Here is a 13,150-nt window from a genome sequence, read left to right on the forward strand (position 1 = left end):
TGTATAGATCAAGCATACATCACCTGTATAGATCAACCAGTACATCACCATGCTATAGATCAACCAGTACATCATCGCGAATAGATCAACCAGTACATCATCGTGTATAGATCAACAAGTACATTCATCGTGTCTAATCAACCAGTACGTCACCGTGTAGTAAATCAACCAGTACCATCACCATGAATAGATCAACCAGTACATCGCCATGAATAGATCGAGCGGTACATCACCGTGAATAGATCCAAGCAGATACATCGCCGCCGAATACATCAACCAGTACATCACCATGAATAAGTCCCTGCATATAGTTAGATCAAGCGATACATCATCTCATGAATAGTCTAGCTATAGTTAGATCAAGCAGTACATCCATGAAAGTCTAGCTATAGTTAATCCAAGCAGTACATCGCCACGAATCGATCCAACCAGTACATCACCATGAATAAATCAACCAGTACATCATCACGAATAGTCTAGGTTTATAGTTAGATCAACCAGTATATCATAATGAATAGTCTGGCTATAGTTAATCAAACGGTACATCACCATGACTGTCTAGCTATAGTTAGATCAACCAGTACATCGCCTGAATAGATCAACCGGTCATCACCATGTATAGATCAACAGTACATCAGCATGAATAGTCTAGCTATAGTTAGATCACCAGTTTCATCATGAATAGTCTAGCTATAGTTAGATCAACCCTAGTACATCATCATGAATAGATCAACCAGTACATCATCATGAATAGATCAACCAGTACATCACCATGTATAGATCAACCAGTACATCATCATGAATAGTCTAGCTATAGTTAGATCAACCAGTATATCATCATGAATAGTCTAGCTATAATTAGATCAACCAGTACATCATCATGAATAGATCAACCAGTACATCATCATGAATAGATCAACCAGTACAGCAGCTCTGAGCACCAGAAAGTTCACCACACACCATTCAGAGTAGTATGCCAGCGTCCTCACTATGAGCCCTCTGCCTCAGCACTGCATTCCTCAGCTGTATCTCCCATTCCTCTCACGCTTCGGTGACTCCTCAATTCATGTTTTCAAAAGACCAGGAACAGGCAGCCAGGGTGAAACAAAAAAGCTGGTACAGTGTCTAGATGCATCATTCAAACAAAAAAACATTAGCCAGCTAGCTAGTTAGTGTCGTTGGTTTTCATTAATCTGGTGACTGTTATGTATCGAATCACTAACTTTTAGGTGTAATTGTTACTCGATTAAATGAATCATGAAACAATTAACTATTTAAAATTTGGGGCACCACGGAAGCAGTTGTTTACCAGTTGCCATCTCCCGAATTAAACCCTAGATGATCTATAAGATATATATCGATAACATTCATCTAATTAATCACTTCCTCATATCAGTCTCATAATTCTGAACGTAGCATACTCCTGCATCTGCACAAACCCCAGCCTTACTCGATCATTCCGTACCACACAAATTGATTTAATTATTTATTTGCTAAATAACTAAATGATAACACAGGATACCCACACGCAAAACACGGTATAGGTTATTGATTAGAAACTTAATACGATAAAGGTCCCTAGCGGACTGACACATTACGACACTTGTTACATAAGATGGAGAGGTAAAGAGGGAGAGAGAGAGAGAGAGAGAGGAGAGAGAGAGAGAACACTTGGATACATTTGGAAAGTACGCTCACAAGTAATCACAATACTTTGCCCGAACCACCGCACGTTTGGGTAAGAAGTAATGAATGTATTTACGTGTTGAATGTCTTCCTTGATCGTGTATGTCTGTTGGAACCAGTCTTCGTGAAAAGGGTTCCGCTTCTGAAAAGGTTTTCGCTTCATGAAAGGGTTCCGTTGGGCCTTGTTCTTAAGTGTAAGGCTCTGATTGTCCACAAGAGGTCACAATGTCCTTCTTCTTCATTGTCCGTGTTTACTTTCACTCATTCTGGAAGAGTGGTCCAGTAGAGCTAATCAGCCATGTCGATGATCCCCAGTGGGGTGATGAAGACAGTGTACCCAGCAATGGTTTGAAGAGAATGCGGACGGTCTTACTTAAATTCACTTTCTTAGCTACAGTACTTAGAACAGCTATTTAGCCGGAACATTGACTGTTAGAGGCTACTTTGTCATCTTCACCTCGTGTTGATTTTCAGGGTCGTAACCATTGAGACCTAAGCTACAGCTAGAGTCTTTCTGGTGTGGTATGTTAATTCTCAACTCAACCTTATGCACTCTGTAAAAGGGGGTGTTTCCGTCATGCTGAAGCGCTCTCTGAGCTCCCTCGGGCGTGGCTACTTACTGGGCAAAGTATCAAAACTATGATCTCGTTAGGAAACTAAAATCACATTCCTATACTTATCAAAATATTCTCTTCATCCCTGTATTTTCTATACAACGTAAGGATGGAAACCTGACGTACAGTGTGAAAACTCTTCATGTTACAGTCTTTTTGTTAGTATAATTTTTATACAATTTTTAATGACATCACAAAATAAACATTAATTTCCATATTCCATCTCTCTCATACGCATTCATTCGGATGTTAAAATTATTGTCCCAGTGTTCACTGTTGGATGTTAGGAGTTTTTGGGCGGCAAAACGTCTCTGTAACAAAAGATTCCAATCTCAATACTAAAAGGGTAGAGAGAGAAAGTTTCCCCCTACTAGAGATTTACAATTTAGGACCCGTGAGGTGTCATGAAACCCCACATCAATCCCTTCCTCCCCTCTGCGGGTAAGAGGTCTGATGGGCGTTGATCCATTGTATCCCGGTCTTTGGATCCTCACAGGAAGTCATGACACTAGCTAGCCAAAAAGTGTTCCCCTGTCAGTCAACCTGTAAATCCATGGCTCAAAAAACACCAGATACATGCAATAAAAGCTCTATGTTATAAAAAAAACGACAGAGCTGATTTCAAAAACAACAATTACAAACAACTGAATATGTACTTGGGCTGCTAGCAGGGCTTCTAAGGCGCCATGGCAACTCATAGGACTCTGGTGAAATGTGTGCACTACATAGGGAATAGGGTGCAATTTGGGGACCTATCCATAGATATGGAACCTGCTTCCACTACAGACTTTATGTTGAAATACAATCTCCGTAAAGAGAGGGAGAGAGGGAAGGAGAGAGAGATAAGGGGAAGAGAGAGAAGGGAGGGGGGGGGGAAAGAGCGAGAGGGTGGAGGGGAAGAGAGAGTATTGTTTAACTCTATAATCTGCTTGAGTGGGCTGTTTTTACTCTGATCAAACAGAGAGTATTGTTTAACTCTGGAATCTGTAGTGGGCTGTTTCTTTACTCTGATCAAACAGAGAGTAGACCTTTGTCTCTTACAGAAACAGGCACAGAAACACAGTATGTGGTATTTTCCGTTTGTTGTTGAACATTTGGTCAGTGTCTTTATCAAACACCGTTGTTTATATAATAAAATGTTTCTCCCCTGTCTATTTATCTCTTCTCTCTCTCTTCACTCCTCTCTTTTCTCTCTCTCTCCTCTCTTTTCTTTCTCTCTTCTCTTTCTTCTCTCCTCTCTTTTCTCTCTCCCTTCTCTTTCTTCTCTCTCCTCTCTCCTCTCTTTTCTCTCTCTCCTCTTTCTTCTCTCTCTCTCTTTTCTGTCTCTCCTCCTTCAGTCATTGCATACAGCAGATTGTGAGAGAGTGTTCATCACTGCCATGTCAATGGTATCGTTCACAGGACCTGAAGGTTTGTATGGTCAGACCATCACCATCATCATCACCATAATTATCACCATCACCATAACCCCATGTTTTGCATTGTACATCTGAAGGTGTCTGTGTGTGTGTCTGTGTCTGTGTGTGTCTGTCTGTGTGTCTGTCTGTGTGTTTGTGTGTGGGTTTCTTTGTCTGTGTGTGTGTCTGTATGTATTTATGCCACAGTGTGTTGTTGTGTTAGTGTGTGTCTGTGTGTGTGTCTGTATGTATTTATGCCCAGTGTGTTGTGTTAGTGTGTGTCTGTCTGTGTGTGTGTCTGTATGTATTTATGCCACAGTGTGTTGTTGTGTTAGTGTGTGTCTGTCTGTGTGTCTGTATGTATTTATGCCACAGTGTGTTGTTGTGTTAGTGTGTTCTGTTCAACCGTTGTCTCTTTGTCTCTCTTTGTGTGTGTCTGTAGGACAGGTTGCCCTAGACACTGATCTAAGCTCTCAGTTTAGTCTAAATGGTTGCCACTAGATGGCCAAGCTGCAAACTCAAAAAATTGTCCAAATCTTAAAATTGTATGAAAATATACTGTATATTTGAGTTATTTGGTCTTAATTTAAGGTTAGGGGATAGGCATAAGGTTAGCAGTGTTGTTAAGTTTAGATTTAAGATAAATTGTAGAAATAGATGGGTGGGAGGGGCAGGTTCTGACTTTTGCAGCTTGGCCATATAGTGACATCCTTGCGTGAAGCTAAAGCCGATTGTACATCTGTGTCTACGGCCACGGTTACCCGGAGCGTCTTGTTACCTCTAACCCATTTGACTCCGCCCCCTCCAGCCTGAGAACCTCCTGTTGGCCAGTAAGCTGAAGGCGGCGGTTCTTGCTGACTTTGGGCTCGCCATCGAGGTGCAGGCCGACCAACAGGCATGGTTTGGTGAGTACCGTGGACTGGCTTCTCTCCTATGGGAGGGACACAGTGTGTGTTTTCACTGAGCTGAACGGCCGAGCTGTACTCGGCTGGCCTGATTACGAGTCCACTGTAGTTTCTGGTACTGTGATGGAAAGGCTAATGGGGAAAATAAATAATGCCCAGCCAGCACAGTGCAGGTCGGTCGGGTTCTGCACACTAGTGTGAGTGTTGAGGACATACAGACCTGGTCTAGAATTGACCCCTAACCTCTTACCACTTTAAATTGTCAGGGCAGCAGGTAGCCTAACGGTTAAAGAAAGGTCAATTGGTTCGAATCCCCAAGCTGACTAGGTGAAAATCTGTTGATTAACCCTTATTTGTCCTGTAAGTCACTCTGGATAAGAATCACTAAAATGTAAAAATGTACTGATTAATCGATTTAATCAATCAATGACTCACTCAAGTAATCAATTAATTATTTGCCGAACAATTACTCAAATCAATCAATCAATCAATCAATCAATCAATCAATCAATCAATCAATCAAACCATTGATACACTATCCATGTATTCTCACTCTCCCTATCCCTCCCCCTCCCTCCCTCCCTCTCCCTATCCCTCCCCCTCTCCTCTCCCGATCCCTCCCCCCTCCCTCCCTCCCTCTCCCTATCCCTCCCTCCCCCTCCCTCCCTCCCTCCCTCCCTCCCTCCCTCCCTCCCTCCTCCCTCCCTCCCTCCCTCCCCCCCTCCCCCTTCCCTCTCTCCTCCCTATCCCTCCCTCTCCTTCCCTCTCTTCCCTCCTCCCTCTCTCCCCCTCCCTCCCCTCTCTCCCTGTCCCTCCCTCCTCTCCCTATCCCTCCCTTCCCCTCTCTCCTCCCTATCCTCCCTCCTCCCCTATAGGTTTTGCTAGTACTCCAGGCTACCTGTCTCCAGAGGTCCTGAGAAAAGACCCATATGGGAAGCCTGTGGACTTGTGGGCCTGTGGTAAACAAACAACCTTTACCCTGGAACTAAACTAAATAACATACTTCTATGTGATTGTTTCAAATCATTGTTCCCTGCTGAAGTTGGCTCAATTCCATTCCAATTCGGAAGTGAAATTTCAAAAAGGGGTCAGTTTGGGGTCAAGACTGTGTTATTTTGATCTGTGGGTGATGATTAGCGTGTGTATTTTCCTTCCAGGTGATCCTGTACATCCTATTGGTCGGTTACCCTCCCTTCTGGGACGAGGACCAGCACAGACTGTACCAGCAGATCAAGGCTGGAGCCTATGATGTGAGAACTACCAACCTCTATCTATCTGTCTGTCTGACTCTCCTCTCTACGATGTGAGAACTACCAACCTCTATGTCTCTGTCTGTCTGACTCTCTACGAGTGAGAACTACCAACCTCTATCCCTCTGTTTATCTGTTGTGCCTCTCTCTCTCTCTCTCTCTCACTCTGTCTCTCCCTCTCTCTCTGTCTCTCTCTTCACTGGTGTTGGAAATTAATGAATAGACAGAATGGTGGAATGTATTGATTGATTGATGGACTGACTGATTGTGTGTAATGTGTCTATAGTTTCTCATCTCCAGAGTGGGACATGGTGACTCCTGATGATTGATTGATTGACTGACTGATTGTGTGTAGTGTGTGTCTATAGTTCCCATCTCCAGAGTGGGACACGGTGACTCCTGATGCCAAAGACCTGATCAATAAGATGTTGACCATCAACCCGGCAAACGCATCACCACCGCAGAGGCCCTCAAACACCCCTGGATCTGTGTATGGACAACACACACACACACACACACACACACACACACACACACACACACACACACACACACACACACACACACACATACACACACACACAGACACACAGAAACACGCGTACACACAGACACACACACACACAGAAAACACACACACAGAACACAGAAACACGCGTGCACACAGACACAACAAGAAACACACACACACACACACACACAGAAACACACACACACACACACACACACACACACACACACACAGGGGACAGTTGTAATACTCACCACTACATCCTGTATCAAAAGGTTTGTCTGGTCCCTCAGTAAAGTCCTGTAGATCTCTTCATTACTCCCACGTTGTTTACAAAGCTCTGCTCCAACATACCTCCTTCACTTCCCAGTTGAAATGTACCACTATAAGGGTTGGTTAACTGTTGAGGTCCCTCTTGTCTCCACTAAGTTTGGTAAATCCTCCTTGTAGTTTGAGCTCTCCTCATCTAGATTCCCCAGTGCCGCTAGGGCAGTTTAAAACACTAATGAGATTTCTAATTGTTTTGATTAAATGTCATGTAAATGTATCTGTATCTGTTACTGTATCTTGTAGTTTAAATATTTGTATTGTTTATTGTATTGATCATATTGATTATTGGAATTGTTGTCCTCCACAACATCATTGGAAATGAGACCCTTCGTCTCAATGGAATCCCCTGTATAAAATAACATTCTCTCTCTATTCAATTACATTTTCAATTCAAGGGGGCTTTGTTGGCATGGGGAAACATATGTTAACATTGCCAGCGCAAGTGAAGTAGATAATATACAAAAGTGAAATAAATAATAAAAATGAACAGCAAACATTATGTTCTCTGTCTGCAGCAACGGTCCACTGTAGCTTCCATGATGCACAGACAGGAGACTGTGGAGTGTCTGAAGAAGTTCAAGCGCCAGGAGGAAACTCAAGGTAACACTCCTCTTTCACTGTCCTCTGTTCTAATCAGAAACTCCGGGTAACACTCCTCTTTCACTGTCCTCTGTTCTAATCAGAAACTCAAGGTAACACTCCTCTTTCACTGTCCTCTGTTCTAATCAGAAACTCAAGGTAACACTCCTCTTTCACTGTCCTCTGTTCTAATCAGAAACTCAAGGTAACACTCCTCTTTCACTGTCCTCTGTTCCAATCGAGAAACTCAAGGTAACACTCCTCTTTCACTGTCCTCTGTTCTAATCAGAAACTCAAGTTAACACTCCTCTTTCACTGTCCTCTGTTCTAATCAGAAACTCAAGGTAACACTCTCTTTCACTGTCCTCTGTTCTAATCAGAACTCAGGGATGTGTCTCTCCTATACCGTGTACTACTGTCTACCCAGAGCTCTATATCCTATTCCCTATACCGTACTCTACTGTCTACCCAGAGCTCTATACCCTATTCCCTATACCGTACTCTACTGTCTACCCAGAGCTCTATACCCTATGTACTCTACTGTCTACCCAGGCTCTATTCCTATACCGTACTCTACTGTCTACCCAGAGCTCTATATCCTATTCCCTATACCGTACTCTACTGTCTACCCAGAGCTCTATACCCATTCCTTATACCGTACTCTACTGTCTGCCCAGAGCCTCTATTCCTATACCGTACTCTACTGTCTACCCAGGCTCTATACTATACCGTACTCTACTGTCTAGCGAGAGCTCTATACCTATTCCTATACCGTACTCTACTGTCTACCCAGAACTCTATTCCCTATACCCTATACCGTACTCTCCTGTTACCCAGAGCTCTATATCCTATTCCCTATACGTACTCTACTGTCTACCCAGAGCTCTATATCCTATTCCCTATACGTACTCTACTGTCTACACAGAGCTCTATATCCTATTCCTATACACGTACTCTACTGTCTACCCAGAACTCTATTCCCTATCCCTATACCGTGCTCTACTGTTACCCAGAGCTCTATACCCTATTCCTATAACATACTCTGCACTGTCTACCCAGAGCTCTATACCCTATTCCTATACCGTACTCTACTGTCTACCCAGAACTCTATATCCTATTCCCTATACCGTACTCTACTGTCTACCCAGAACTCTATTCCCTATACCTATACCGTACTCTACTGTCTACCCAGAGCTCTCTACCCTATTCCCTATACCGTACTCTACTCTGCCCAGAGCTCTATAGCCTATTCCCTATACCGTGCTCTACTGTCTACCCAGAGCTCTATACCCTATTCCCTATACCGTGCGCTACTGTCTGCCCAGAGCTCTATATCCTGTTCCTATACCGTGCTCTACTGTCTACCCACAGCTCTATATCCTATTCCCTATACCGTACTCTACTGTCTCCCAGAGCTCTATATCCTATTCCCTATACCGTACTCTACTGTCTGCCCAGAGCTCTATATCCTATTCCTATACGCGTACTCTACTGTCTACCCAGAGCTCTATACCCTATTCCTCTATACCGTACTCTACTGTCTACCCAGAACTCTATATCCTATTCCCTATTCCGTACTCTACTGTCTGCCCAGAACTCTATTCCTATACCCTATACCGTACTCTACTGTCTACCCAGAGCCTCTACCCTATTCCTATACGCGTGCTCTACTGTCTACCCAGAGCTCTATACACTATTCCTATACCATACTCTACTGTCTGCCCAGAGCTCTATACCCTATTCCCTATACGCGTGCACTGCTGTCTACCCAGAGCTCTATATCCTATTCCCTATACCGTACTCTACTGTCTACCCACAGCTCTATATCCTATTCCCTATACGGGTATCTCTACTGTCTACCCAGAGCTCTATATCCTATTCCTATACCGTACTCTACTGTCTACCAGAGCTCATCCTGGTCCCTATACCGTACTCTACTGTCTACCCAGAGCTCTATATCCTATTCCCTATACTGTACTCTACTGTCTGCCCAGAGCTCTATATCCTATTCCCTATACCGTACTCTACTGTCTACCCAGAGCTCTATATCCTATTCCTATACCGTGCTCTACTGTCTACCCAGAGCTCTATATCCTATTCCTATACGTGCTCTACTGTCTACCCAGAGCTCTATTCCCTATACCGTACTCTACTGTCTACCCAGAGCTCTATACCTATTCCCTATACCGTACTCTACTGTCTACCCAGAGCTCTATCCCTATTCCCTATACCGTGCACTACTGTCTCCCAGGCTCTATACCCTATTCCCTATAACGTGTACTGCTGTCTACCCATGCTCTATACCCTATTCCCTATACGCGTATCGCTGTCTACCCAGAGCTCTATTCCCTATACCATGTACTACTGTCTACCCAGAGTCTATTCCTATGCCGTGTACTGCTGTCTACCCAGAGCTCTATTCCCCATACCATGTACTACTGTCTGCCCAAAGCTCTATACCCTATTCCTATACTGTACTCTACTGTCTGCCCAGAGCTCTGTTTCCTATACGTATCTACTGTCTTGCCCAGAGCTCTATTCCTATACCATGTGCTACTGCTGCCAGAGCTCTATACCCATTCCTATACCATACTCTGCTGTCTACCAGAGTCTGTAGCCTATTCCTATACCGTGCACTACTGTCTACCCAGATCTCTATACCCTATTCCCTATACCGTACTCTACTGTCTACCCAGAGCTCTATTCCCTATACGTGTACTACTGTCTGCCCAGAGCTCTATATCCTATTCCCTATACCGTACTCTACTGTCTACCCAGAGCTCTATACCCTATTCCTATACCGTGCTCTACTGTCTACCCAGAGCTCTATTCTATACCAGTACTCTACTGTCTACGCAGAGCTCTATACCCTATTCCCTATGTGCTCTACTGTCTACCCAGAGCTCTATACCCTATTCCTATACCGTGCATTACTGTCTACCCAGAGCTCTATACCCTATTCCCTATACCGTACTCTACTGTCTACCCAGAGCTCTATACCCTATTCCCTATACGGTGCTCTTCTGTCTACCCAGAGCTCTATATCCTATTCCTATAGGGTACTCTACGTCTACCCAGAGCTCTATGTCCTATTCCCTATACCGTGCTCTACTGTCTGCCCAGGAGCTCTATATCCTATTCCCTATACCGTACTCTACTGTCTGCCCAGAGCTCTATATCCTATTCCTATACCTTACTCACTGTCTGCCCAGAGCTCTATATCCTATTCCCTGTGCTGTACTCTACTGTCTACCAGGAGCTCTATATCCTATTCCCTATACCGTACTCTACTGTCTCCCAGAGCTCTATATCCTATTCCTATGCCGTACTCTACTGTCTGCCCAGAGCTCTATATCCTATTCCTATACCGTACTCTACTGTCTGCCAAGAGCTCTATATCCTATTCCTATACCATACTCTACTGTCTACCCAGAGCTCTATATCCTATTCCTATACGTGCTCTACTGTCTACCAAGAGCTCTATATCCTATTCCCTATACCATACTCTACTGTCTACCCAGAGCTCTATGCCCTATTCCCTATACGGTATTCTCTACTGTCTACCCAGAACTCTATTCCCTATACCCTATATGCACTACTGTCTGCCCAGAGCTCTATGCCTATTCCTATACGTGCATACTGTCTGCCCAGAGCTCTATTCCTATACCGGTGTGCTACTGTCTGCCCAGAGCTCTATACCCTATTCCCTATACCGTACTCTACTGTCTACCCAGAGTCTCTATTCCCTATACGTGCTCTACTGTCTGCCCAGAGCTCTATTCCTATACCATGTACTACTGTCTACCCAGAGCTCTATACCCTATTCCCTATACCATACTCTACTGTCTGCCCCCAGAGCTCTATACCCTATTCCTATACAGTGTACTACTGTCTACCCAGAGCTCTATACCCTATTCCTATGCCGTACTCTACTGTCTACCCAGAGCTCTATTCCCTATACAAGTGTACTACTGTCTACCCAGGGCTTTATACCCTATTCCCTATACCGTACTCTACTGTCTGCCCAGAGCTCTATACCCTATTCCTATACCGTACTCTACTGTCTGCCCAGAGCTCTATTCCCTATACCGGTACTCTACTGTCTACCCAGAGCTCTATTCCTATACCGTATCTCTACTGTCTGCCCAGAGCTCTATAGCCTATTCCTATACCGTGCACTACTGTCTCCCCAGAGCTCTATACCCTATTCCCTATACGGTACTCTACTGTCTACCCAGAGCTCTATGCCCTATTCCCTATACAGGTGTACTACTGTCTACCCAGAGCTCTATAGCCTATTCTATCGCTCCGGGGCTCTATATCCTGTTCCTATACCCGGGTTGCTCTGCTGTCTGCCGGGCTCTATATCCTGTTCCTATGGCGTGCTCTGCTGTCTGCCCAGGGCTCTATATCCTATTCCCTATACCGTGCTCTACTGTCTGCCCGGGCTCTGTATCTATTCCTATACCGTGCTCTACTGCTGCCCCCAAGCCTATTCCTATACGGTGCTCTACTGTCTGCCGGAGCTCTATGCCCTGTTCCTATGCCGTTGCTCTGCTGTCTGCCCCCAGGGCTCTATGGCCTATTCCCTATGCCGTGCTCTGCTGTCTGCCCAGAGCTCTATGCCCTATTCCCTATGCCGTGCCTACGCCTACCCGGGCTCTAAGCCTGTTCCCTATACCGTGCACTGCTGTCTGCCAGCTCTGTTCCTGTGCGGGTGTGCTGCTGTCTGCCCTGGCTCTGTGGCCTATTCTAGGGTACTCTGCTGTCTGCCCGGAGCTCTGTTCCTATACCATGTGCTGCTGTCTGCCCAGACTCTGTTCTATGGTGTCTGCTGTCTGCCCAGAGCTCTGTTCCCCATACCATGGGCTGCTGTCTGCCCAGGAGGCTCTATGCCCTATTCCCTATGGGGTGCTCTGCTGTCTGCCCCAGGCTCTGTTCCCTATGCCGGTGCTCTGCTGTCTGCCAGGCTCTGTTCCCTGTGCCATGTGCTGCTGTCTGCCCAGGCTCTATGCCTGTTATTTAGTCTGCCAGGGCTCTATGCCCTGTTCCTATGCGGTTGCGCTACTGTCTGCCCGGGGCTCTATGCCTATTCCTGTGCCGTGCTCTGCTGTCTGCCCAGGCTCTGTTCCCTATGCCGTGTGCTGCTGTCTGCGCAGAGTCTGTATCCTGTTCCTATGCGTGCTCTGCTGTCTGCCCAGGGTCTTGGCCTATTCCTATACAGTGCTCTGCTGTCTGCCCAGAGCTCTGTTCCTATCGGTGTCTCTGCTGTCTGCCCGGGGCTCTGTGCCCTGTTCTCCTATGCGCGTGCTCTGCTGTCTGCCCAGAGCTCTATGCTATTCCCTATGCGTGCACTACTGTCTGCCGGCTCTATGCCCTGTTCCTATGCCGTGCTCTGCTGTCTGCCCAGGGCTCTATGCCCTATTCCTATGCCGTTGCCTGCTGTCTGCCCAGAGCTCTATATCCTATTCCCTATACGGTGCTCTGCTGTCTGCCCAGGCTCTATATCCTGTTCCATACCGTTGCTCTGCTGTCTGCAATATATCTATTCCTATGCCGTGCTCTACTGTCTGCCCAGGGCTCATATCCTGTTCCTATGGGGTGCTCTGCTGTCTGCCGGGGTCTGTATCCTGTTCTATGCCGTGCTCTGCTGTCTGCCCAGGGCTCCTATATCCTGTTCCTATGCCGTGCTCTGCACTGTCTGCCCCGAGCTCTGTATCCTGTTCTATGCGGGCTCTGCTGTCTGCCCGGCTCTGTATTCTATTCCTATACCGTGCTCTGCTGTCTGCGAGGGCTCTGTATCCTGTTCCTATACCATGCTCTGCTGTCTGCCCAAGCTCTATATCCTATTCCCTATACCGGACTCTACTGTCTGCCC

At 45.7% G+C, this 13,150-nt stretch overlaps 1 protein-coding gene across 1 annotated transcript in view; it reads left to right on the forward strand.

Moving 5' to 3' along the window:
- Positions 1-13,150, forward strand: part of LOC123739469 (calcium/calmodulin-dependent protein kinase type II delta 2 chain) — a gene marked incomplete at its 5' end in the record, with an annotated part of 57,630 nt that overhangs the window by 4,737 nt on the left and 39,743 nt on the right. The window contains 9 exons of the mRNA XM_045713816.1: positions 4,140-4,144; positions 4,506-4,602; positions 5,478-5,542; positions 5,760-5,852; positions 6,221-6,295; positions 7,209-7,293; positions 7,377-7,385; positions 7,469-7,524; positions 7,608-7,616. Of these exons, the coding sequence (XP_045569772.1) occupies positions 4,140-4,144; positions 4,506-4,602; positions 5,478-5,542; positions 5,760-5,852; positions 6,221-6,295; positions 7,209-7,293; positions 7,377-7,385; positions 7,469-7,524; positions 7,608-7,616 (494 nt within the window). The remainder of the gene's footprint in view (positions 1-4,139; positions 4,145-4,505; positions 4,603-5,477; positions 5,543-5,759; positions 5,853-6,220; positions 6,296-7,208; positions 7,294-7,376; positions 7,386-7,468; positions 7,525-7,607; positions 7,617-13,150) is intronic.

The sequence above is a fragment of the Salmo salar genome, unplaced genomic scaffold (genome assembly GCF_905237065.1).
Source record: "Salmo salar unplaced genomic scaffold, Ssal_v3.1, whole genome shotgun sequence".
Taxonomy (NCBI): Eukaryota; Metazoa; Chordata; class Actinopteri; order Salmoniformes; family Salmonidae; genus Salmo; species Salmo salar.